The 22,317-nt window shown below is 47.2% G+C and overlaps 2 protein-coding genes across 6 annotated transcripts; both read right to left on the bottom strand.

The window, feature by feature from the left end:
• Positions 1–40: 40 nt before the first annotated feature.
• LOC140899165 (ficolin-2-like) lies at positions 41–20,901 on the bottom strand. Its single transcript, XM_073314124.1, has 9 exons — positions 20,818–20,901; positions 13,026–13,186; positions 11,505–11,618; positions 10,353–10,406; positions 8,233–8,268; positions 7,240–7,370; positions 5,937–6,066; positions 3,509–3,643; positions 41–2,867 (listed from the first exon to the last, which is right to left on the bottom strand). Exons 2-9 carry the CDS (start codon positions 13,156–13,158, stop codon positions 2,620–2,622), a joined length of 981 nt encoding a protein of 326 aa, XP_073170225.1. The 5' UTR covers positions 13,159–13,186; positions 20,818–20,901; the 3' UTR covers positions 41–2,619.
• Positions 17,671–20,900, bottom strand: LOC140899164 (uncharacterized). Of its 5 annotated transcripts, none has more exons than XM_073314122.1 (2): positions 20,818–20,900; positions 17,671–20,426 (listed from the first exon to the last, which is right to left on the bottom strand). In XM_073314122.1, the coding sequence occupies exon 2, from the start codon at positions 20,413–20,415 to the stop codon at positions 19,456–19,458; it is 960 nt and encodes a 319-aa protein (XP_073170223.1). In that variant the 5' UTR covers positions 20,416–20,426; positions 20,818–20,900; the 3' UTR covers positions 17,671–19,455. The 5 variants fall into 5 exon arrangements, with proteins under 5 accessions (XP_073170223.1, XP_073170222.1, XP_073170219.1 ...); XM_073314121.1 differs by having other exon boundaries at positions 17,671–20,423; positions 20,818–20,899; XM_073314118.1 differs by having other exon boundaries at positions 20,793–20,882.
• Positions 20,902–22,317: the final 1,416 nt, after the last annotated feature.

Below are 22,317 nucleotides of genomic sequence, written 5' to 3' on the forward strand. Positions count from 1 at the left end.
AGATGTAATCATACCACACAAAATGTACTTTACATGCCTCGTTAAACATACTTTATTAATTTATTGTGACATATGCAGTTTTCTTTTAACCAGTGAGGATTATGCTTCATAGTATAGCATAGCACTACTGTAGAGATAAAGGGGTCTTAGTAATTTAAGACTTAACTCTAAAGCTCTGGGTGCCATCCTGGCCCCACTGAAATCAATGGCAAAACCTCCATTGACTTCATTGGTGCCTGGATTTCACTCCTGGTGTTCAGTCTTTGTTGGGAAGTGGGGTGAGCTTAATATCCTTCGTGTAAATGGTAAATGGTGTAATTATCCTTGGTGTAAATGCAAATTAGCATGGGACAAATATCTTGCTTTCTCCAGGCTCATGATCTTAAAAAAAAAAAAAACTGGTTAAAAATTTTTGATCTTCTGCAATTAACTGCAGATGCATCATCATGCTATGAGCTCTGATGCAATGATGAATTTCATCACCAAGTGCCAAATCTTAAAACCTTCACTCAGCTCTTACTATGGCAAAACTGTCACTGAAATCAGAGGGATTTTCCTTTAATTTAGCAGGAATGAAAAAAGGGATGTCAGGATGTGGCTCAATAATTGTGACAAATGCGCAGCAGCAGCTCACAGCTTGGCCGCTGCCCTGCCGGCAGCACTGGCTCTGCCTTGGTTCTAACAGAAGTAGAATGGAACGGGCTGGGCATTCACACTTGAACAGAGAGCTCCTGACAACATGGTTTTACAAAAGGTAGATCGTGCCAAACCAACCTGATCTCCTTCTTTGAGAAAGTAAAAGATTTTTTAGACAAAGGAAACACAGTGGATCTAATTTACCTAGATTTCAGTAAGGCGTTTGATACCGTGCCACATAGGGAATTATTAGTTAAATTGGAAAAGATGGGGATCAATATGAAAATTGAAAGGTGGATAAGAAATTGGTTAACAGGGAGACTACAGCGGGTCCTACTGAAAGGTGAACTGTCAGGCTGGAGGGAGGTTACCAGTGGAGTTCCTCAGGGATCAGTTTTGGGACCAATCTTATTTAATCTTTTTATTACTGACCTCGGCACAAAAAGTGGGAGTGTGCTAATAAAGTTTGCAGATGATACAAAGCTGGGAGGTATTGCCAATTTAGAGAAGGACCGGGAAATCATAAAGGAAGATTTGTATGACCTTGTAAAATGGAGTAATAGTAATAGGATGAAATTTAATAGTGAGAAGTGTAAAGTTATTCATTTAGGGATTAATAACAAGAATTTTAGTTATAAGCTGGGGACGCATCAATTAGAAGTAACGGAGGAGGAGAAGGACCTTGGAGTATTGGTTGATCACAGGATGACTATGAGCTGCCAATGTGATATGGCCGTGAAAAAAGCTAATGCGGTCTTGGGGTGCATCAGGCGAGGTATTTCCAGTAGAGATAAGGAGGTGTTAGTACCGTTATACAAGGCACTGGTGAGACCTCACCTGGAATACTATGTGCAGTTCTGGTCTCCCATGTTTAAGAAGGACGAATTCAAACTGGAACAGGTACAGAGAAGGGCTACTAGGATGATCTGAGGAATGGAAAACCTGTCTTATGAAAGGAGACTCAAGGAGCTTGGCTTGTTTAGCCTAACTAAAAGGAGGTTGAGGGGAGATATGATTGCTCTCTATAAATATATCAGAGGGATAAATACCAGAGAGGGAGAGGAATTATTTAATTCCTCAGTACCAATGTGGACACAAGAACAAATGGATATAAACTGGTCATTGGGAAATTTAGACTTGAAATTAGATGAAGGTTTCTAACCATCAGAGGAGTGAACTTTTGGAATAGCCTTCCAAGGGAAGCAGTGGGGGCAAAAGACCTATCTGACTTTAAGATTAAACTCGATAAGTTTATGGAGGAGATGGTATGATAGGATAACATGATTTTGGTAATTAATTGATCTTTAAATATTCATGGTAAATAGGCCCAATGGCCTGTGATGGGATGTTAGATGGGGTGGGATCTGAGTTACTATAGAGAATTCTTTCCTGGGTGTCTGGCTGGTGAATCTTGCCCATATGCTCAGGGTTTAGCTAATCGCCATATATGGGGTCGGGAAGGAATTTTCCTCCGGGGCAGATTGGCAGAGGTCCTGGAGGTTTTTCGCCTTCCTCTGTAGCATGGGGCATGGGTCACTTGCTGGAGGATTCTCTGCTCCTTGAAGTTTTTAAACCACGATTTGAGGACTTCAATAGCTCAGACATAGGTGAGAGGTTTATTGCAAGAGTGGGTGGGTGAGATTCTGTGGCCTGTGTTGTGCAGGAGGTCGGACTAGATGATCATAATGGGCTCTTCTGACCTTAGGATCTATGAAACTCAACGTGACCAGGAAAAGGAAAAGGTTGGTATTAAACATCAGTGTGTTTGCTTGGGTGCTTCCAGCTATGGGCCTCATCCGCACACACTGATGTCAATGGAAAGACTCCCATTGACTTCACTGGGCTTCAGATCAGGCTCTAAGGCCCAGATCCGGCAGGCACCTAACTTCCGTGGAAATCAATGGGCTTAAGGCATCTAACTACCTGGGAGGGTCCATTCCCACACATTGCTGGAGAGCGACCTCCCGCTGCACTCTCCTTGTGCTAAACCGGCCTGAACTTCATCTCTGAGACTTTGTAGGAATAGTGAGCCCCTTTGCCTGTTGCCCAGATGACACTGTCAGCGTAGCTCTTGTGGGGCCCCAGCAGGTACAGCCCATTCAGATTGGAACCGTGACACTTGTTGTACCACCAACCGCCCTTGTACAGCAGAGCACAGTTCGCCGAATGCATATCATTGTCACTGTCTTTGGTTGTAAACGTCATATTTCTATGGCCAGACAAGGAATCACCTGTTAAAACATCAGAAGCAAGAACATGGTTGTGTGTGTACAAAGCACTTTCAGGCTCTGAGAGATGTCCTGGTCCCCTGCATTTGACTATTAATCAAGTCGCAGGGATTCTCTATTCCACACTTTGGCTATATAGCTATGGTTCCTTTTGTTTAATATGTAGCATGCCTCTAATAGCTCCTTTCCCTTCCCAAACAATATTTAAAAATAGGAGGCTAGCTGTGGGGGAAAAGACCCAGCAGGGCCTCACTTTAGTAAGTTCCCCCAACCAAACATCCTCTTTCTGGACGCTGGAGGGCTTGACAAAGCCCTGGCTGGGATGATTTAACTGGGAATTGGTCCTGCTTTGAGCAGGGGGTTGGACTAGATGACCTTCTGGGGTCCCTTCCAACCCTGATATTCTATGATTCTGTGATTCTATGGAGGACCAAGAATTCTGAGTTCAACTCCAGTTAACATTCACAAGTGTGGTGAAAACATCATGCTGATGGCCTGCACTGGAATGTCGCATGGACTTTCTTCCCACCTCCCCTTTCAGGTAATCTCTGAGTTGGTAGAACTGCCAGAGATACTCTGTGCTTTTGATGGTTGTTCATGATACCTCCCTTGTACAGAAAGTGCAGAATGGGCCCCAAACTTACCTGCAGTGCCTGTAAGAAACTTTCCTAGGTTCAGTCTGTATTTGTCAGATTGTCCTGAAATGCTGAAGGTCTCATAGTGGGCAAAGGATTTATTGTTTTCCGTGTCACTCAGATCGACACGAAGTTCACAAGTTTCTAGAGACAAAACGGAAACAAAAATGTCAATCACGTTCCATGAACGTTCTGCCTGATCTTTGTAAGGAGGGGTTGAGACATGTCTGTCCAACCCCAGGAATACAAGCAGATGAATCACTTTATGTGTCCTGTATCAGAGGGGTAGCCATGTTAGTCTGGATCTTTAAAAGGGGCAAAGAGTCCTGTGGCACCTTATAGACTAACAGACATATTGGAGCATAAGCTTTCGTGGGTGAACACCCACTTCGTGAAATGCATGTAGTGGAAATTTCCAGAGGCAGGTATAAATATGCAAGCAAGAATCAGGCTAGGGATAATGAGGTTAGTTCAATCAGGGAGGCTAAGGCCCTCTTCTAGCAGTTGAGGTGTGAACAGCAATGGAGGAGAAACTGCTTTTGTCATTGGCGACCCATTCACAGTCGGTGTTTAATCCTGAGCTGATGGGGTCAAATTTGCAAATGACCGAAGCTCAGCAGTTTCTCGTTGAAGTCTGGTCCTGAAGTTTTTTTGCTGTAGGATGGCCACTTTTACATCTACTATTGTGTGTCCAGGAAGGTTGAAGTGTTCCCCTACAGGTTTTTGTATACTGCCATTCCTAATATCTGATTTGCATCCATTTATCCTTTTACGTAGGGACTGTCCAGTTTGGCCGATGTACATAGCAGAGAGACATTGCTGGCTCATGATGGCATATATTACATTGGCGGACGTGCAGGTGAATGAACCTGTGATGGTGATGGTGTGGCTGATCTGGTTAGGTCCTGTGATGGTGTCGCTGGTGTAGATATGTGGGCAGAGTTGGCATCAAGGTTTGTTGCATGGATTGGTTCCTGAGTTAGAGTTACTATGGTGCGGTGTGTCGTTGCTGGTGAGAATATGCTTCAGGCTGGCGGGTTGTCTGTGAGCGAGGACTGGCCTGCCTACCAAGGCCTGTGAAAGTGAGGGATCATTGTCCAGGATGGTTTGTAGAGTTCTGTTGGTTTCTTTCTTGGGCTTGTCTTGCAGCAGGAGGCTTCTGGGTACACATCTAGCTCTGTTGATCTGTTTCCTTATTTCCTCATGCAGTCATGTTAACACCACCCTATACCGAAAACCCACCGACCGCTACGCCTACCTTCATGCCTCCAGCTTCCATCCTGGACACACGACATGATCCATTGTTTACAGCCAAGCGCTGAGGTACAACCGCATTTGCTCCAACTCCTCAGACAGAGACCAACACCTACAAGATCTTCACCAAGCATTCTCAAACCTACGATACCCGCACAAGGAAATAAGGAAACAGATCAACAGAGCCAGACGTGTACCCAGAAACCTCCTGCTGCGAGACAAGCCCAAGAAAGAAACAAACAGAACTCCACTGGCCATCACAAACAGTCTTCAGCTAAAACCTCTCCAATGCATCGTCAGTGATCTACAACCCATCCTGGACAACGATCCCTCACTTTCACAGGCCTTGGGAGGCAGGCCAGTCCTCGCTCACAGACAACCTGCCAGCCTGAAGCATATTCTCACCAGCAACGACACACCGCACCATAGTAACTCTAACTCAGGAACCAATCCATGCAACAAACCTTGATGCCAACTCTGCCCACATATCTACACCAGCGACACCATCACAGGACCTAACCAGATCAGCCACACCATCACCATCACTGGTTCATTCACCTGCGCTTCCACCAATGTAATATACGCCATCATGTGCCAGCAATGACCCTCTACTATGTACATCGGCCAAACTGGACAGTCCCTACGTAAAAGGATAAATGGACACAAATCAGATATTAGGAATGGCAATATACAAAAACCTGTAGGGGAACACTTCAATCTCGCTGGACACACAATAGCAGATGTAAAGGTGGCCATCCTGCAGCAAAAAAACTTCAGGACCAGACTTCAACGAGAAACTGCTGAGCTTCAGTTCACTTGCAAATTTGACCCCATCAGCTCAGGATTAAACACCGACTGTGAATGGGTCGCCAACGACAAAAGCAGTTTCTCCTCCCTTGCTGTTCACACCTCAACTGCTAGAAGAGGGCCTCAGCCTCCCTGATTGAACTAACCTTGTTATCCCTAGCCTGATTCTTGCTTGCATATTTATACCTGCCTCTGGAAATTTCCACCACATGCATTTCACGAAGTGGGTGTTCACCCATGAAAGCTTATGCTCCAATACGTCTCTTAGTCTATAAGGTTGCACAGGGCTCTTTGCTGCTTTTATGTATCCTGTCTCCAAGGAGATGGTCTGGCGGAGAACAAAAACCAGAAAAGAATCCATCAGTGATTTTGTTACCAAGGGATGTTAACAGGTGGATATTGTCATTCCCCAGCCAGAATTCCGTCAGCTGGTTCCCAAAACCCTTCTTGTATGAATCCCAGTCACGGAAAAAATCCACTGAACCATCTGCGCGTCTCTGGAAAACCTGCAAGGAAATGAGAGGGTGAGAGGTGGAAGACTGCATCATGGTTTCTATCCATCATAAAGCAGCTGCCTGACATACCATTACTTCATACCTGCACATGAACCCACTATACTTCGCATTCACGTAATGCTTTCCAATATATCTCCCTGCAACAGATCAGTCCTGCTCTACAAAAATGGGTACCACTACCTTCATCTGTAGAGAAGGAGGAGGCTCAGAGATGGGATGTGACCTGGCCAAGTTCAAAGAGTGACTCTGGCTCCCATCAGCTCATTTATCTGGGCAAATCCATGTCTATCTACTTCTTTTAACTACACGTTAGACTGATGGAGCTAACTCTTCAGGCCAGGAAGTGTTGAAAACCCCCTCTTAGCTGGTAACCTCTCTGCTCCATGCCCCATGTCTCTTTCACTCTGTGGCTTGAAGAACATAAAAACCCTTCAGTAGTTGGGATACGACATAGTTACGGCCTTGCAATCTTTTGCCATCACATAAAGGTCTTTCACGCCTTGGCCAGACTGTCAGGTGCTGAGAATGCTGTGTAGGCAACGTGCTTAACCTCTGGGGTGTGTCTGCATGGCTCCAGTGACGACTCAAGCTAGCCATCCGAGCTCAGACCTTGGGGTCCAAGCTGCCACCTGAGCCGCTACGTCCACACTGCTGGTTTTAGTGTGCTGGGAGCTGTTCCCAGCTACAGTGTAAACATACCCTGGGAGTGCCCACGCCTCCTGGGCTGATGTAAGGAACGACCAGCTCCAAAGGAAGCCCGGTCAGCAGATAAAGAAAGCCAGATGTAGCCCTCCCAGCCACTAGAGGGAGACATGGTCACATGCACTAGGCAGGTTATTACACCTGAAGTCACCTGTAGAGTCTTCCAGGCTAGACAAGACCTAAAAAGCAAATGTGAATAAACCAAAACCTAACAAATACAGAAACTTCCAGGTTTCCACAAACTCAGTTTCTCCTTTTTGAACTGATGGGCTGGCCTGGATATGAAATCTGTGATGACATATTTGGGGCATAACTGGATGAATTATTTCAGCTCTGTCTCAACATTTCCTCAATTTAGGACAGATTTACAGCTGCCAGCAAGTGGCAATCCTCACACCTCTGATTAAAATCAAACGTGTTCTCTATAACACCCTCGTCCCCGCCACACTCCCTCTCACTTACAGTCCAGCCTCCACCGTCTGTATCCATGTCACAGAAGACAGTGATGGAATCATCAGCAACTCCTGGGTAGATGGCGTACCAGCCGCTCAGCGTTCTCCCTTTGGCTAACAGCTCCTTGCAGTTTCTGGGTCCTAGACAAAATGGAAAATTAACCATGCATTGATTGAAAGCGCGGGACTGGATCTGATTGTGCAAGGGGTGGGTGAAGAGTCAATGTGATCTTGACTGCTATACTGGGGCCTTCAGAACTAAAAACAGGCACTGCTATGCTTTGAGCTAAATGGTCAAGGCCCCTGACACCAGACCCCTACTCCTATCCTGTGTGGATCGGTCACAGAGGGGGACCTGTAAGACACACTCACCAGGGGGTTAACTCAGCAGAGTTTAGATAGCTGATTTGTTTAATCTTTTTTCACTAGGGAGAGGCTGTGCCTGGCCCTGGCAGGTGCGTAAGGGCAGGGGAAGGCACCTGGACCTTCATGCCCTACTCCTAAGCCCTGTCTCTGCCCCCCTGTTCCCTGAGCAAAAGGGCTGCTCAAAGCTAATGCCAACAATGTCCACAAAAGGCGTGGAGAAGAGTGGGGTTAGGGCCCTGGCTCTGCACCTTGTACCCTGCCACCCATCAGTGGGAATGGGCTGGCATGCCCATACAGGCTGGAGGAGGGTCCAGGAGGCACCTTTCACGAGGGCATCAGGGACTGCTCCGGCCACCTTAAATAATATTATGAGTTAGTGGGTCTTTCTGAAATAAGACTCAATATTACTCATTCTGTGCCTTGGGTAGGGGAGGCGGTGTGGGAGCAGTAGTTCCTACACTGAAGCGGGAGAAGGAAGTGTTGTGGTAATAGGTTGTTTTGTTTTGAAATGGCGGCTATTTGAGACGTTAACCATCCTCCTGAGGGATTGGAGACAGACTGCAGCTCAGGGCGGACACAGCTGCTACTGTCAGTTAAATCATTCTTTTGCTATATGGGAGAGTGCAGAGGTTCTTACCTGTTGTTTCTGGTTCTCCGGACTCTCCTTTCTCTCCTAGAATGGAGCACAGGTTTAAATACTTGCAAGAGTTGGAGATCACACTGTAACCTCAGAACTCATGGGGCGTCAGCCTGACTTGCTGCAGGAAAATACACTAATGCCATGCATCTGAAGAAGTGGGTTTTTTTTACCCACGAAAGCCTATGCCCAAATAGATCTGTTAGTCTTTAAGGTGCCACTGGACTCCTCATTGTTAATGCCCTTCCAACATCTCCAGAGCTGCATGAATTTGGCATAGATGGTACAATACAGAAAAAGAGGGCAGAAGAGGAGCATTACATTTAGAAGCGTGTGAAGTACGTAGACACTTTTTTAAAAAAAAAAAGTTAATATTTGGGGGTTTATTCTCCATTTGTAAAAATTTGATTCACTTGGGTAAACAAGATGAAAGTAGCTTGATGCAGAATTGCTCCTGGCTGACTGTTCAGAGACTTCAGGCAGCCAGATGCAATGGGTAACATTTTCAAAAGCACATAGAAACCTTACAAGCCTACGGCCCGTTAAAAAGCAGAGCTGGCCGGAGCATGACAATTCCATTTAGCGGCAACTCTGGAGGTTTTGAACTTTGTTTTCATTCCACACTGGCATGAAAACAAAACCTTTTTTGTGGAAAATGAAATTGTGTTGAGATGTCCATGTTCCGATCGAAACCTGGGCTCTTCTATTCGAGAAGGTTTTTGGGTACAGGGCTCTCTGGTTACTTCTGACAAGAGAGACTCTCTCCCATACTTTATAGCCTGGTGGTTAAGACACTGGAATGTGGGAGAAGGGAGTTCAAGTCCCTGTTCTTTTTGAGACAGGATGATCTGGGATGAAAAACTCTGCTCTGAATCAGCCAGAGGAGAGACTTGATCCTGGCTCCCCTACATCAGGGTTTAAATTCACCCGGAGCTATTCAGAGCTCTGCTCTGGTAAATATTTCTGGGCCCCTGTGCACCTCACGGGGCTGAAGCCCCGAGGCCCTGTGCCCCCCCACCCCTGTGGGGCTAAGCCCCGAGACCCCCCCGTCCTCTCAGCTGAAGCCCAGAGCCCTGCCACCAGGTCAGAAGTCCTGAGCTCCTCACACCACCAGCCCAGCAGCTGAAGCCATCCTCTCCCCAGGGCCTGGAGGTTTTTATAGCCTGTTGGGAGAGGGCACATGGGGGGCTCTGGGAAATAATCTACGAGAATTTGAGTTCTGTTCCACATCACAGGCCAGTGTGCTGATCACCAGCCTCTGAGAGTCTTGCTCTCTAGAGAGCCGTGGCCCGTTACTAAAACTTCATTTTGGTGAAAATATTCCAACCGATTCTACTCCTTAGGTGCTTTTGAAAATTGTACCTGATGTTCCTTCAAAACCCAGAGCAAGTTCTAGATGCAGTAGCTGGTTGCAAAGAAAGATGAGGGTGAAATGGTATTTGTCACAAGCCTCAGTCACTGTCTCCCTCATGTACAGTATTGGATTAGCTGAGCATGAATTCCTGTAAGTGCTAAGAAATATTTGTAAGTACCTGCAGGCCTCTTTGAACTAGCAGGCACTACAGATCTATTGCACCTTACATGCCTGTCACTGTGGGTATGTCTACACTGATGTGATTTGCAGCTCCTGAAGACGTATTCGTGCTAGATTTCACCGAGCAGCTTGCTGACAATAGCCGTGAGGACGTAGTGGCACAAGATTCAGCATATGCTGCACAAGTTTGCCTGACCGCTCTGGCTACCCACATTTGTAGCTTAGACTGTGCTACCATGTGTTCACTTCTGTTGCTAGCAAGCTAGCTAGATTAATGCTAATGTGAGTACAGCGACATGAACTGCAAATCACGCCCCCGGCTGCACTGTAGCCATCCCTGCATGTCATTAAAGTACAGAAGGGCCACAGCTTTGCAATGAGAAGAATTATTTGAATTGATCAATCACCTTTCAGTCCAAGGAGGTTAAACAGTGGAAAGATTTATCTGAAGTGCAACAATTTCAATGGGGGCTCAGAACTGAGGTTCTATTGGGGTAAAAGTTTTCCCAAATGTAACCTGAAGACAAGCATGTTCAGAAGCTGTTACTGTGATGGAATCCAAGTGACTAGTTCTTTCTTTCTTTACCTTTCTCCCCTGCTGGTCCCATCTTTCCAGGGATCCCTGGAGCTCCCCGTTCCCCTACGAACACAAGAGGGTAAATATTTGACAGCGCAAGCCCTGACCAATTCAAACATACCAGCTAGAAGTGAACTGAATCCCCACATCTGCCATTTCTGATTTGAGTCATGAGGCTGCAACTTAGAGTCCAGAGAGAGGATCCTTCCGCTGGATTTTCACATCACATCAGTGTCCGGTTGGGGTATCCATCCCAGAGAATGTATCAGACCCTGCTTCCACTAAGCCATTGTCATGGGTGCAACTCAGATAGCAGCTAGCTCTTAGTTTTAACAAATCTCTCTGTATCAGCGTTTCTCAAACTGTGGTCCGTGAGAGTACTCCAGGGGGTCCATCGGCCCTGCTGATCAACTCCTCCCACTCCCTCCATCAACTTCTCCCCCTCCCTTCCAGAGCCTTCTGCACTCCGTACAGGAGGCGCTGGGGGGAAGGGGGAGGAGTGGGGTTGGGGTGCGCTCAGGGGAGGGAGCGTAAAGAGGCGGAGAAGAGGAGGGGCAGGGCTGAAGCGGGGGAGGGAAGAGATGGGGTGGGGCCTTGGGGGAAGGGGTGGAGTAGGGATGGGGCGTGGGGCTGAGCGGGGAGCTTGAGGGGGTCCGTGAAAAATTTTATATCAAAATGGGGTCCTCGGGTTTCTAAAGTTTGAGACCACTGCTCTATATGGTCAAATCGTTTATTGGTATATATGAGTCCTGGCAGATAGATCTGTAACCAGCGGTGAGGGAGGATGTCAGTCTGTTACAGCAGCAGAAAGCAGCACTTGGCCCTTTGGCTCCTGCTTTACCAGCTCACACTCTGGAGATCCCTGGTGTGCTAGCCAAGGTGGTGGCCATCAAAGATATGCAGCTGGCCTCCCTTCCACAGCCCACAGGCTACCATTGTTCTGGTCAGAGGAAAAAGAAATTGACAATGTTTCAGAGCCAGCTTGTTAGTTCTGGCCCCTCCATGTGGAGTTATAGACTGGCATAGTGACCAGCCTGTTTGAGGCACCTTTTCCTCATGTTGGGGACTCATAAGGATCTCCACGGGCTGAACTATTTTAACATCACTCATTCACTTTTCTGCCATCCAAGGCAGAGTCTCCCTCAGCCCCTGGACACATACCTCTCATTCCTGCACGTCCAGGGTCACCTTTGGGCCCCATGGCACCAGGAATCCCAGGGCAGCCCTGGAGAACAGCGAGCTTCTCTGAACCGCTGAGACCCACTATTTTCACATCTGGAGAAAGAAATGACATGTGAGAAGGTCCATAGGGCTGAAACTTTCCGCAGAACCCTGAGAGAAATAAATCCTGCAAATGAGAATCTCCACAAGCTAGCTTTCTTTTCTTTTCTTTCCTTTTCTTTTCTTAAATACAAAAACCACAGCCTCAATTTAAATAGCCTCTTAATTCCTCAAAACTTTCATGAATTTGCATGTATTAAATTAACCACCAGAACAGACCGTACAGCAGACACTGGAGAACCTCAAAAAGGATTTTCAAGTGACACAAAAACTGGTGGATTAGAGAGGGTCTGGGTGAAAACTAATCACACTGCCATGTGATCTGGATAGATGAGAGCAGTGGGGACTGCAAGCAACAAGAGACCATTCAAAGCTTGTAAATGTGAAGTCAGTGGGAGTTTTGTCATTGGCTTCATCGGGAACAGGATTGTACCCCGACATCTGGGAAGAGGAAATCAAGAAAGCTACACAAGATGTGACCAAGCAGCCTCACCTACTGCGTTAAACACAAACCACAGTCATTGCTTTCACCTTGTTTTATTAATATGATCCCAGGGACTTTTTCCTACAACCATGTACTGCTGCAAGAAAGATAGGTGACCAGGGTTCACGACGCTGGGAGGAAAGTGTCTTTGAGCAGCTCTTAAGAAGTGTGAAATAAAGGAACATTTGAGAAATGCCAGAGTATTGTGCATGTGTGAATTTCTATAAACTTTAGAGATTTTCTGACTTTCACATTAATTCCAAAGATCTGACTAACATCTCCCTAGGAGCAAACCAAAAGTAGCTATGGGTAGAGGTATCTATTCCCATTCTAGTTTACTTCTTATATCAGACTTATTCTGTTCTAGTCCTTACATCAGATCTGTTCCATTCTACTTTATATCATGTGCATCATATTCTGTTCCTTTTATGAGGTCTATTCTATTCCTGATATCATCTCCATCACTGTAGTACCTGAGCTCACTGGACAGAATCAGTAGAGAATGGAACATGGCAAGATTTTCATTTAATCAGATTATTCTTTAACTGGAGAATGTTGCTGTTCAAGGACTGCCAAAGAGTAAAATCAGGGCTGATGTAATAAAAAGCATCTCATCTTGTGAATGCCATTCTTCTCCAATCTAGTAGCTGGGGGTTTCACAGCCCCTTTGCTCCGTCTCATACTATGCCATGGAACAGCCCAACAGCAATGGAAAGGCATTAGTTATACAGTGCATATGTGAGCCATCTTGTTTCTTGATTAAAAGTGATTTAATTAAGGAAGAAAATAAGAAGGGCTAATATTAAACTTCATATTCTAACTGATGAGGAATTTTGTGCATTCTAAATTCTGCATCTTAAAGTGGGGACTAGTCAGATCCATGTTATGAAAAGGTAACAGGTTTGTCTGTGACTCACCTGGGCAGGTGTCCTGAGCCTCACAAACCGCTGCTGCTAGGCAGAGTACGGCGAGGAGGGTTTGCTGGGCAGCTCTCCTCATGGCTGGTGCTGGTCTCGGCAACGGCAGCTTCGCTCGTCTCCTCATCTTCATGCTCTGTTAGCATCTCAGCCCTGGGAGCCTTTCATATCATATGAAAATACAATAAGTAAACTCCACCTCGGAACTGTAATCTCCCTTACATCCCAGTTTCCACGTTACAGCTGTAAAATGGTTTCCCCTTGGCTTGTTGTGTGGACAGTTTCCCAACTTCAAGAATCTGATACGAAAGTTTCCTGTCACATTGTTCCTCCTGTGTGACTCAGTAAATATTTTGGTGCCAACGGGTCTGCTTCCCATTAATTTTACTTGCTTTCCTTTAAGTGTTGGTGTCAGCAATTCTTCATTTAACTCCTTTATACCAAAGGGTTGAGATTATTTTCCAGCTAGAGCTTCATTCCACTGATGTCAGGGTGAAAGATCAATCTGGCCAAGAAGGATATGCAATTATTGTAAGCATTGCAAAACCTCGGAAAGTATGGTTTACACCTGCCCCAAGACAGCAGAGTGATTAGATCATTAAATCCTGAGAGAGGATTTCACAGGGTTGAACACATGTTCACATCCTGGTTTTCATTTGCTACCTAGTGCTTTACACAGTGAAGAACTGCAGGTTTGATATTGTTGTACTCTTCAGATTGGTCTCCATTCTAACTACTTGTTTGTTGTTAAATTGTTCCATGATACTGCCTCTAGACCAGAGGAGGTTTTGATTTTATGAAGTTATCAGTGATACATAGTGCATGACATCAGAAGCCTATTCTATTCTGTTCTATTCTTATACCCAGTAGTGCATTATGTGGCATGACTGACATCTCTCATGTGTGGTTTGTTCTCTTTTATCCCTTCCCCAGGGGAGACTGTGTGCAGTGGAGTGGTTTGGCAGTGTGTGGGGTGTTGTGGGTTGTTTATTAATGTTCATGGTATTCCAGATTTATATTAGAACAGGCAGGTTGAAGAAATGTACCTTTTATTTGGAGTGGAGGCTGATGATGATCACGACGATTTTTAGTGGGGGAGGGGTGGGGATTTACCCAGTCTCGGACTGCCCCCAGGGAAGGTTTTGTCTTCCACATAGAGGAACTTTACTGCTGTCAGTCTGAGAGGCTTGTAATGTACACCTCAGTGTGTGTGTGTGTGTTTAAACTCAAGTAGCTTCCTCTTAATTGTTGTATGAGGGGACAGAGTTGAACTGAATCTCAAATAATGCTCACCAGTTGTTGCTGGTGCCCCAGCATTTCCTTTATCTCCTAAAGAAAGAAGTTTCAGATCTTGTGTTACCTGGAGGTCACATCCTGATCTGAGTGTGCAACCCAGCATTGGTATTAAACCCAGGCTAGGGCACATGAATGCTGATGTTTCCTTTCACTACTCTATTAAAAACATATAAATAACGTTTCCAGGGTGGCACATTTGCCCAGAAGGCACAGGCTGTAAGGTACGCTTGCCTTTTAACCCAAGAGCTATATTAAAATGCCAGTTATGTGAAGCATATTGGGAATACATGTCAGAAAAGCAAGATTTCAGAAGTTCCTTCCTTGGACCACGTGAAATGACAAGTATTGTTATTACAGCCCAAACCCTGAAGAATCTCTTGGTGCATCACAGTGAAACTGATACTATGGCATCCCACTCAAGGATACAGCCTTGGGATGCTGTGTGACCCATTGGATGGATCCAAATGAGATGATAAGAAGAGATGGGGAATAAGGAGTATTCAGGGAATAACTAAAGCAGCAGATGACTCACACAGGACACAGAGCAAAACTGTCAGCAGCTCCCCCCAGCACTGCATCATCAACAGGAAGAGGTCGCAGGGGAGCAGACAGAGCACAAGCAGCAGGGTATGGAGGTATTTGGAAAGCAGCTACCAATCCCATGACACTGAGTTCAGAGGCTCCTGCGCATTTCAAGTGCGGTCTCAATTAACGGAACATTCAGTGCCATCTTTTGAAAATTCTAATGAGCCATTCTCAGTCTCACAGATGCTCCCTGGGGTTTGTGACAGCTTGTCTTCTCTCTGTCCCTCTAGCCTAGAGCAGATGGCCAGTGCAGGTCATCTTCTCCTAGGACGTGCATTTGCATATGGGGGCCAGGAAGTGGAACATCTCTTCCACGCCTTGCTGATCTGCCTGGTTCCTCCTTTGCTGCTCTGTTTGTGCCTCCTTTGTGGCTCCTGTCCTCTGGGAACAACCCTCAGGTAATACAACCGCTAGGTAACCATTGCCTTGCCACACCTATCCTGTGCTGCCATGCTCCCTGTCTGGCCTCAGCTCAGCAAAGCACTTGAGAACGTGATTAGCTTTAACCAGGTGCTTACTGATGTCAGTGGAACATAAACATGCTTAAAGTTAAGCAAGTGCTTCTGCAGGTTTGCTGAATCAAGGACTCTCAGTGCGAGTAACATCAGAAAAGCAGGTGCACCCTCCCATGACAGCGCTAACCTGTATGTCCAGGGAGGCCAGCAGCACCTCTTTCTCCTGGTGAAAACCGGGAACTATTTAGCCGAGGTGCCGTGGCAGAGCTCTGAACCCACTCACCTGTGTGGGCACAGGAGGGGCCTGGATAACGTCTGGTAGCTGGCTACAGATGCAGGGCTGTTGCTGGGAAAGGCTGTAGTCGCTCCCTGAGTGGAGGGAGTTGGAAAGCTGGCAAACCTGACTGGGGGAAAGCCAGATATGTAGGAAGAAGCCCAGGGAAACAGCAGCAAAAGGTAGGATTGTATTGGACTGTGGCTGCTTGTTATTGGGTCTCTGGGCTGGAGCCCAGTGTAGAGGGCAGGCCTGGGTTCTCCTACCAGCTGCCGGGAAGCAGTACAGGGTGTTGGAGGTGCCAGCCAGCCAGTGGGTTTGGAAAGATGGTGAATTCCCCAGAAGGGGAGGACATTAGTGACCTGGCTGGAGGGCCAAGCCACGAAGAGGAGACTGCAGTCCCTGGACTGAGAGGGGCAGCAGGGCAAGACTGCATAGGAGAAGACATCACCGGAGTGGGAGCACTAATACACAGAAGACAGCCAGCAGGAGGTGCCATGAGCAGTGAATAGACCCTGTGACATCAGCGTAAAAAAAAATCACAAGAATGTTGTGATTATTCCAATCCCAAATCTGACAAGCCCCAAAAATTCAGTGTTACAGTGTCATAGATTCCAAGGCCAGAAGGGACCATTGTTATTGACTGTTCTGACTTCTTGTATAACACAGGCCAGAGAACTGCCCCACACTAATTCCTAGAGCAGAGCTTTTAGAAAAAATCCAGTGCTGATTTAAAAATGGTCAGTGATGGAGGATCCACCACAACCCTTGGGAAATTGCCCCAATGGTTAATAATGCTCACTGTCAAATATGTAGGCTTAACTTCCTGTCTGAATTTGTCCAGCTTCAACCTCCAGTCATTGTATCGTGTTACACCTTTCTCTGCTAGATTGAAGAGCCCCTTATTAAATATTTGTTCCTCATGTAGGTACTTATACTGTGATCAAGTCAACCCACAACCTTCTCTTTAAGCTAAATAGATCGAACTCCTTGAGTCTATCACTATAAGGCAGGGTTTCTACTCCTTTAATCATTCTTGTAGCTCTTCTCTGAACCCTCTCCAATTTATTAACATCCTTCACGAATTGGGGGCACCAGAACTGGACACAGGATTCCAGCAGCAGTCGCACCAGCACCAAATACAGAGGTATAATAACCTCTCTACTGCTACTCAAGATTCCCAGGTTTAGACATCCCAGGATTGCATGAGCTTTTTTTGGCCACAGCTTCACACTGGGAACTCATGTTTAGTTGATTATCAACCATGAGCCCCAAATCTTTTTCAGAGTCACTGCTTCCCAGGATAGAGTCCCCCATCCTGTAAGTATGGCCTACATTGTTTGTTAAATTAACCGAGTGCAAAGCTGTGATTATCCCAAGGGCATCACTTAGAGGTGGTTAAGAATTTTCAGTCAAAGCCATTTTTCAGAAGAAAACTGGGTTTTCAACAAAATAATTTTTTTGCAAAAATGTGTCTGCTTTCAGTGGAAAATCTTGAATTTTCATTAAAAAAAGGAACATCCCCAGCGGTGCCCCTGTCATGATGCACTGCTGCCCTCACCAAGACAGGAGATTGTGAGGCCTCATGAGAAATGTAGTCTGACCAGCGAGTCCAGCCAATAGAGGACAGTGGGAGTAAGAAACATCTGAACCACAACTCCCAGGAGGCACCGCAGTGGCATTTCAGAATTGAACTACTGTATATCATTTTTTTGGCAGAAATATTTCAGTTTTTAATTTTTTTGGTAAGAAAATATTTCAGTTTTTGATTTTTTTGTCTTCTCTCAATACTCAAATACTCAATGAGTGAATACTCAAAATTTTCTGTGGAAGAAAAGCCATGTTCCAACCAGCTTTAGTATCCATTGCAAACAGCACTGTGTAGACATTTGTATATGCTAATGGCATAATTGTCCTTGCCTTTGAAACCCAGTCTCACTGTATCTTTTCCATCACTAACTAGTATAAGTGTACATTTTAGGTCCAGTGTGTCCAGGCTCTGGGTATGGTTAAAGCAGCAAATAAGAGGAGACAGTTGTAAAGAGAATCGGAGACACCTTATACTTGTTATTTAATATGGAAACAAACTTAAAAGAACCACCCCCTCGGTTCTTCATCATCCAACTAGTCTTGACCTGATAAATTCTCAGTTCTGTGTTTGCTCGGTAGGGTCTAGCCAGAAGGTCCCTACATATTTTAAAGCCCGCTTCCCCTTTCTAATGTGTCTTTTCATCCCATTCTGTTTCCTTGCTTGTTTTACCTTCTCGCTAATTAGTTCCAAACAGGGTCAGTGTGGAGATTAACTCAGCTTTATTGTACCAGCCCTGGAGCAGGCTCAGGAAAGCTCTGGCAACTCCTTTGGAAAGTGCGGCAGAACCTGGGGGAGAGAGCATGCTGTTTTCTTTAGCGACCAAAGTGAAGGCCCAGATGCCAGCAGCATCACAGAGCCATGGGCTTCTTTTTCTTCAGTGTGCTGCATACAGTTGGTTCAGTTCCTGATTGGTAAAAGGTGCACAATTCACAGATGTCCTTATTCCTGTTCTGGGAATGTCCAAATTTACTCAATTTTCAGAGCCGAATCTACAGTCACAGGATATGAACCACCCAACCTTTCACTCCCACCTTGATACATATCACCACTATACGGTACAATTGATTGATGTTGCGTTTTCAATGGTCAAACATATTATTAACTTTTGGAAATCAGAGCAAACGCTTCTACATGAAACCGGATGGAGAACACGCATTCTGTACAGGCACAAGGGAAACTCATACCAAATAAGGGCCCAGTCATGCCAATGCTTATCAAGCATAGTACCTACTAATGTCTGCAGTCACACTGAAGTCAGTGGGACTACGTAGGTTAGTACGCAGGCTGCATGGTACTAACTGTGTGCAACAGTGACCCCAAGAGAGAAATGGGAGGGTTTTTATTTAATTTGGCCATTTTAACTTGACATCGCTATATAGCCAAACTCCGGTTGAAAATGCCTATATGGCCATGTCCTCCATCCAAGACCCCACCACAGCTGAACCTAAATCTTACAGCAAAGTCTCTGGATTCTACAGTGCTCTGTTGCAGCAGACTAGAAATTTGGTGGCAGTTTCATTAAATTAAGAATGGAGGCTTTTCATGATTTTGGTATGAAAATGAACACAACGATCAATACAGCTGCCCTGTTGTTAGTTTTGACTTTTTCTTTTCCCCTTGCAAAAGCAGTTTGTTGGTTTTCAACAAACTCTGCCATTTAGATTACCTGGTTTCACATGCATTTAGCCTCTGATGTGTTTACTTGTCCCAAGAAGCTTGGCTGGGTTTTAACACTCCAAACTTTCCTTAATTGGAGGGCATCTCAGAACACCCTTCTTTGACCAGCTCACTCCCTGCCCCAGGCCAAGACATGCACGGCTCAGGATTCCCCAGGCAACCCAAATGAAAAAAAAGTTTTGCCAGCTAATAAAAAGGAAAAAGAGAATGTAAGTATGCAAATTCACTGATCCCCAAACAGGCCCAGAGTTACCTGGGAACCCTGCTCCGTTCCCTCACCCATCTCAAACCACTCATGACTCAGCAACAACACCCACTTCTGCCTCCTTTCCTGGTCCCCATCACCTTGCATCCCGAACCCCAAACTTTCCCTTCCCACAGCATCTCCTCATTGTCTCCTCACCCCACCGCATTCCCAAGAGCAGCACACGAGTGGGAAAGAGCTCCACATTCCCCAAAAGGAGGAGATGCCCTGGATTCCATGCCAGGCCGCGTCTTGGATGGGATGTGGCCTGTAGCTGTTGGTCCATGGTCTTCACAGGTGCTGGGCTCTTAGCCAGTGTGGATCCTCTGGTGTGTAATAAGGTTCGAGCTCCGGCTGAAGCTCCGCCCACAGTGGGCACAGGCGTAGGGCCTCTCGCCTGCGTGGGTCCGCTGATGCTGGAGGAGATTGGACCTTGCGCTGAAGCTCTTCCCGCACTGGGCGCACTCGTGCTGCCGCTCCCCCGTGTGGATCTTCTGGTGCTCGCTCAGCTCTGAGCCGCGGCTGAAGCTTTTCCCGCACTGGGCGCACTGGCGGGGCGCGTCGGCTGCGTGGAGCCTCTGGTGCCTGATGAGGGCGGAGCTCATGGAGAAGCTCCGCCCACACTGGGCGCACTGGTAGGGCCGCTCGCCCGTGTGGATGGTCCAGTGCTGCAGGAGGTGGGAGCTCAGGCTGAAGCTCTTCCCGCACGCGCAGCGGTAGGGCCGCTCGCCCGTGTGCGTCCGCTGGTGCTGCACCAGGTGGGAGCTGACGCTGAAGCTCCGCCCACACTCGGCGCACACGTAGGGCCGCTCCCCCGTGTGGATCCGCTGGTGTCGGACCAGGTGGGAGCTGACCCGGAAGCTCTTTCCGCACTCGGCGCAGTCATAGGGCCGCTCGCCAGTATGGATCCGTTGGTGCCGCAGGAAGGTGGAGCTCTGGGTGAATCGTTTCCCGCACTCGGGGCAGGCATAGGGCCGCTCCCCTGTGTGGGTTCTCTGATGGACAGTCAGAGACGAGCTCTTGTTGAAGCTCTTCCCACAGTCCGCGCACGTGTTTGGTCTGTCCTGGTGGGCGAGGCCATCGCCCACCTGAGCAGATTTACCCCAGCTCTGCACCAGTGGGTTCCTCCGCCGCCTTTCTGGCCTGCACCGAGTCTCACGGGCTCCTCCCCACTCAGGGCTCTGGGATCTCGTGGGTAAAGTCACAGGAGGCTTCACCATCTCAGGGGCTTCATGCAGGGGCTTCTGCTCCTCATTCTCTCTCGGCATCCCATCACCTGCTGGAATGAAAAATAATTTGCTCCCTGCACTGGGGACAAAGAGAACCTCAGGAGCAGGAAGGGCAGTGGGGCTTGTCATGAATATTAAAAGTCACCAGAACTAAACTCCACAAAACCCTTTCTCTGGGAGGGGGACTTATGGTGCCTCAAAATCCCACCTGAGCCATAGATAAAGGATGGGCCAGGGGAAGGACCCCTGTTTCATATCAGTTTGGATGGGTGGGAAGCCCTGAATGTCTAGGATATGGTTACTGCAGTGAAGGAGGCGGGATGACAGAATGGCGAGGTCTTACAACAGCTTGGATGGAATTCCACGATTCTTCTCCGTTCATTGAGTTTTGGGATTGGTGCAAGCTTACTCCTCACCTGTGTGGGCACAGCTCACAATCACCTCATGGCCTTGCATATCTGGGACCCACAGCTCTTCTCCTTGTTCTGTCTGGGATCACAGTCGGTTTTGGAACGGGCAGTCCTGTTCAGGGGAAAGGAAGTGTGTGAGATCAGGGTTTGTCACACGTTTGCAGAGCGTTTGTTACAAAAATGGTGCATGGTTTTTAAATGATGCTTCCTTTCTGACGGCAGGTATAGCTCATCTCAACAGAGGGGAAAATGCTCTTGGAGGCTGGTGGCGTAGCTAGGAATGGAAAGGTGAGTGGGCAGGCAATGACCGACTCACGCTAGCTCATTTAAGATGACATTGTGACATGGGCTAGCTGCCCGAGTCTAAGCCGACCCCTTGGGGCTGAGTTAGGGAAGAAGCAAGAGAAACTAAACTGGCTGAAGGCAGTATCTAGTATTTAGTTGGGGATTGGTCCTGCTTTGAACAGCAGGTTGGACAAGATGACCTCCTGAGGTCCCTTCCAACCCTGATAGTCTATGATTCTGTGATTTACCCCCGATGCACACACCGCTCCGGGAGTGAAATGTGGGGGGAGATGCAGCTTGTCTCCCTTGAGGCTGAGGAGCTGCCCTGACACCTGCACAGGGAGCAGGAGTCAGCGCTGGGAGGGCTCTGCTTCCAGGGGTGGCTCTCTATCAGTGGGGGGGAGGGGGGGAGTGACCAGGCTCCCAGCTCTGTGGGGAAGGGTGCTCTAGGGGCATGGGTAGGGCAAGTCCCCACGGACAGGCCGAGTGTGGAGAGGACACGGGAATGCTGTACAGCTGAGTGACTGCTCAAGCACGACACTCCTGTCCTCACGGAAAGCTCTGAGGGCAGGGAAATTACCCTCCTATTTTATTGATCAAGTTCTGGCAGTGTCCTCAGCCTGATGCAAAACGTAGAAGTGAAGTTAAAGAGCTCACAAAGAGACAGACACAAAGAACGCAAAACCGGGACTTGTCAGACCAAAGGTGCAGCTGGTCAGACAGCCTTCCCGGATGGTGGCCAAACCAGTTGATTCAGGGAAAAAAACAGAAAAATCAGCTTGAAGTCATGGGGGCAGGATTTTGTCCTGTCTGTAGAAATATTAAATCCTGGCCATCGATGAACAAAACACCATACAACAACAGAATAAAACGAGCCACTGCGGTGACATTGCTCCCCAGGGCAGCATATTCCCTCAGAAGTGTGTTTACTATGAAGAGGAAGGGAACTGGCTTTGATTTTTGTTCCCCCCTCTGGTTAAAAGGAAAGCCAACTGGCCCAAGGATGATGCAGTTGCGAGATCTGGGAGCTCATATCTCGGAGCTCTTATTTCGCCTTCTGCCCCTTTCAGTCTCTCTCCTGTCCCAGTGGCACTCGCCCTCCAGCTGGCAGGTTGATCCCTGTTACATTTCCAATGTGATCTCTCTGCCCAGGCTAGGACAATAACAGTGAGTCTGTGCAGTGAGTGGATCTGGGGTTCAGGCACACAGGGGGCAGCAGTGGGGTAGGGGGGAAGGAGAAGGCAGT

The sequence above is a fragment of the Lepidochelys kempii genome, chromosome 16 (genome assembly GCF_965140265.1).
Source record: "Lepidochelys kempii isolate rLepKem1 chromosome 16, rLepKem1.hap2, whole genome shotgun sequence".
In the NCBI taxonomy this organism is placed as follows: domain Eukaryota; kingdom Metazoa; phylum Chordata; order Testudines; family Cheloniidae; genus Lepidochelys; species Lepidochelys kempii.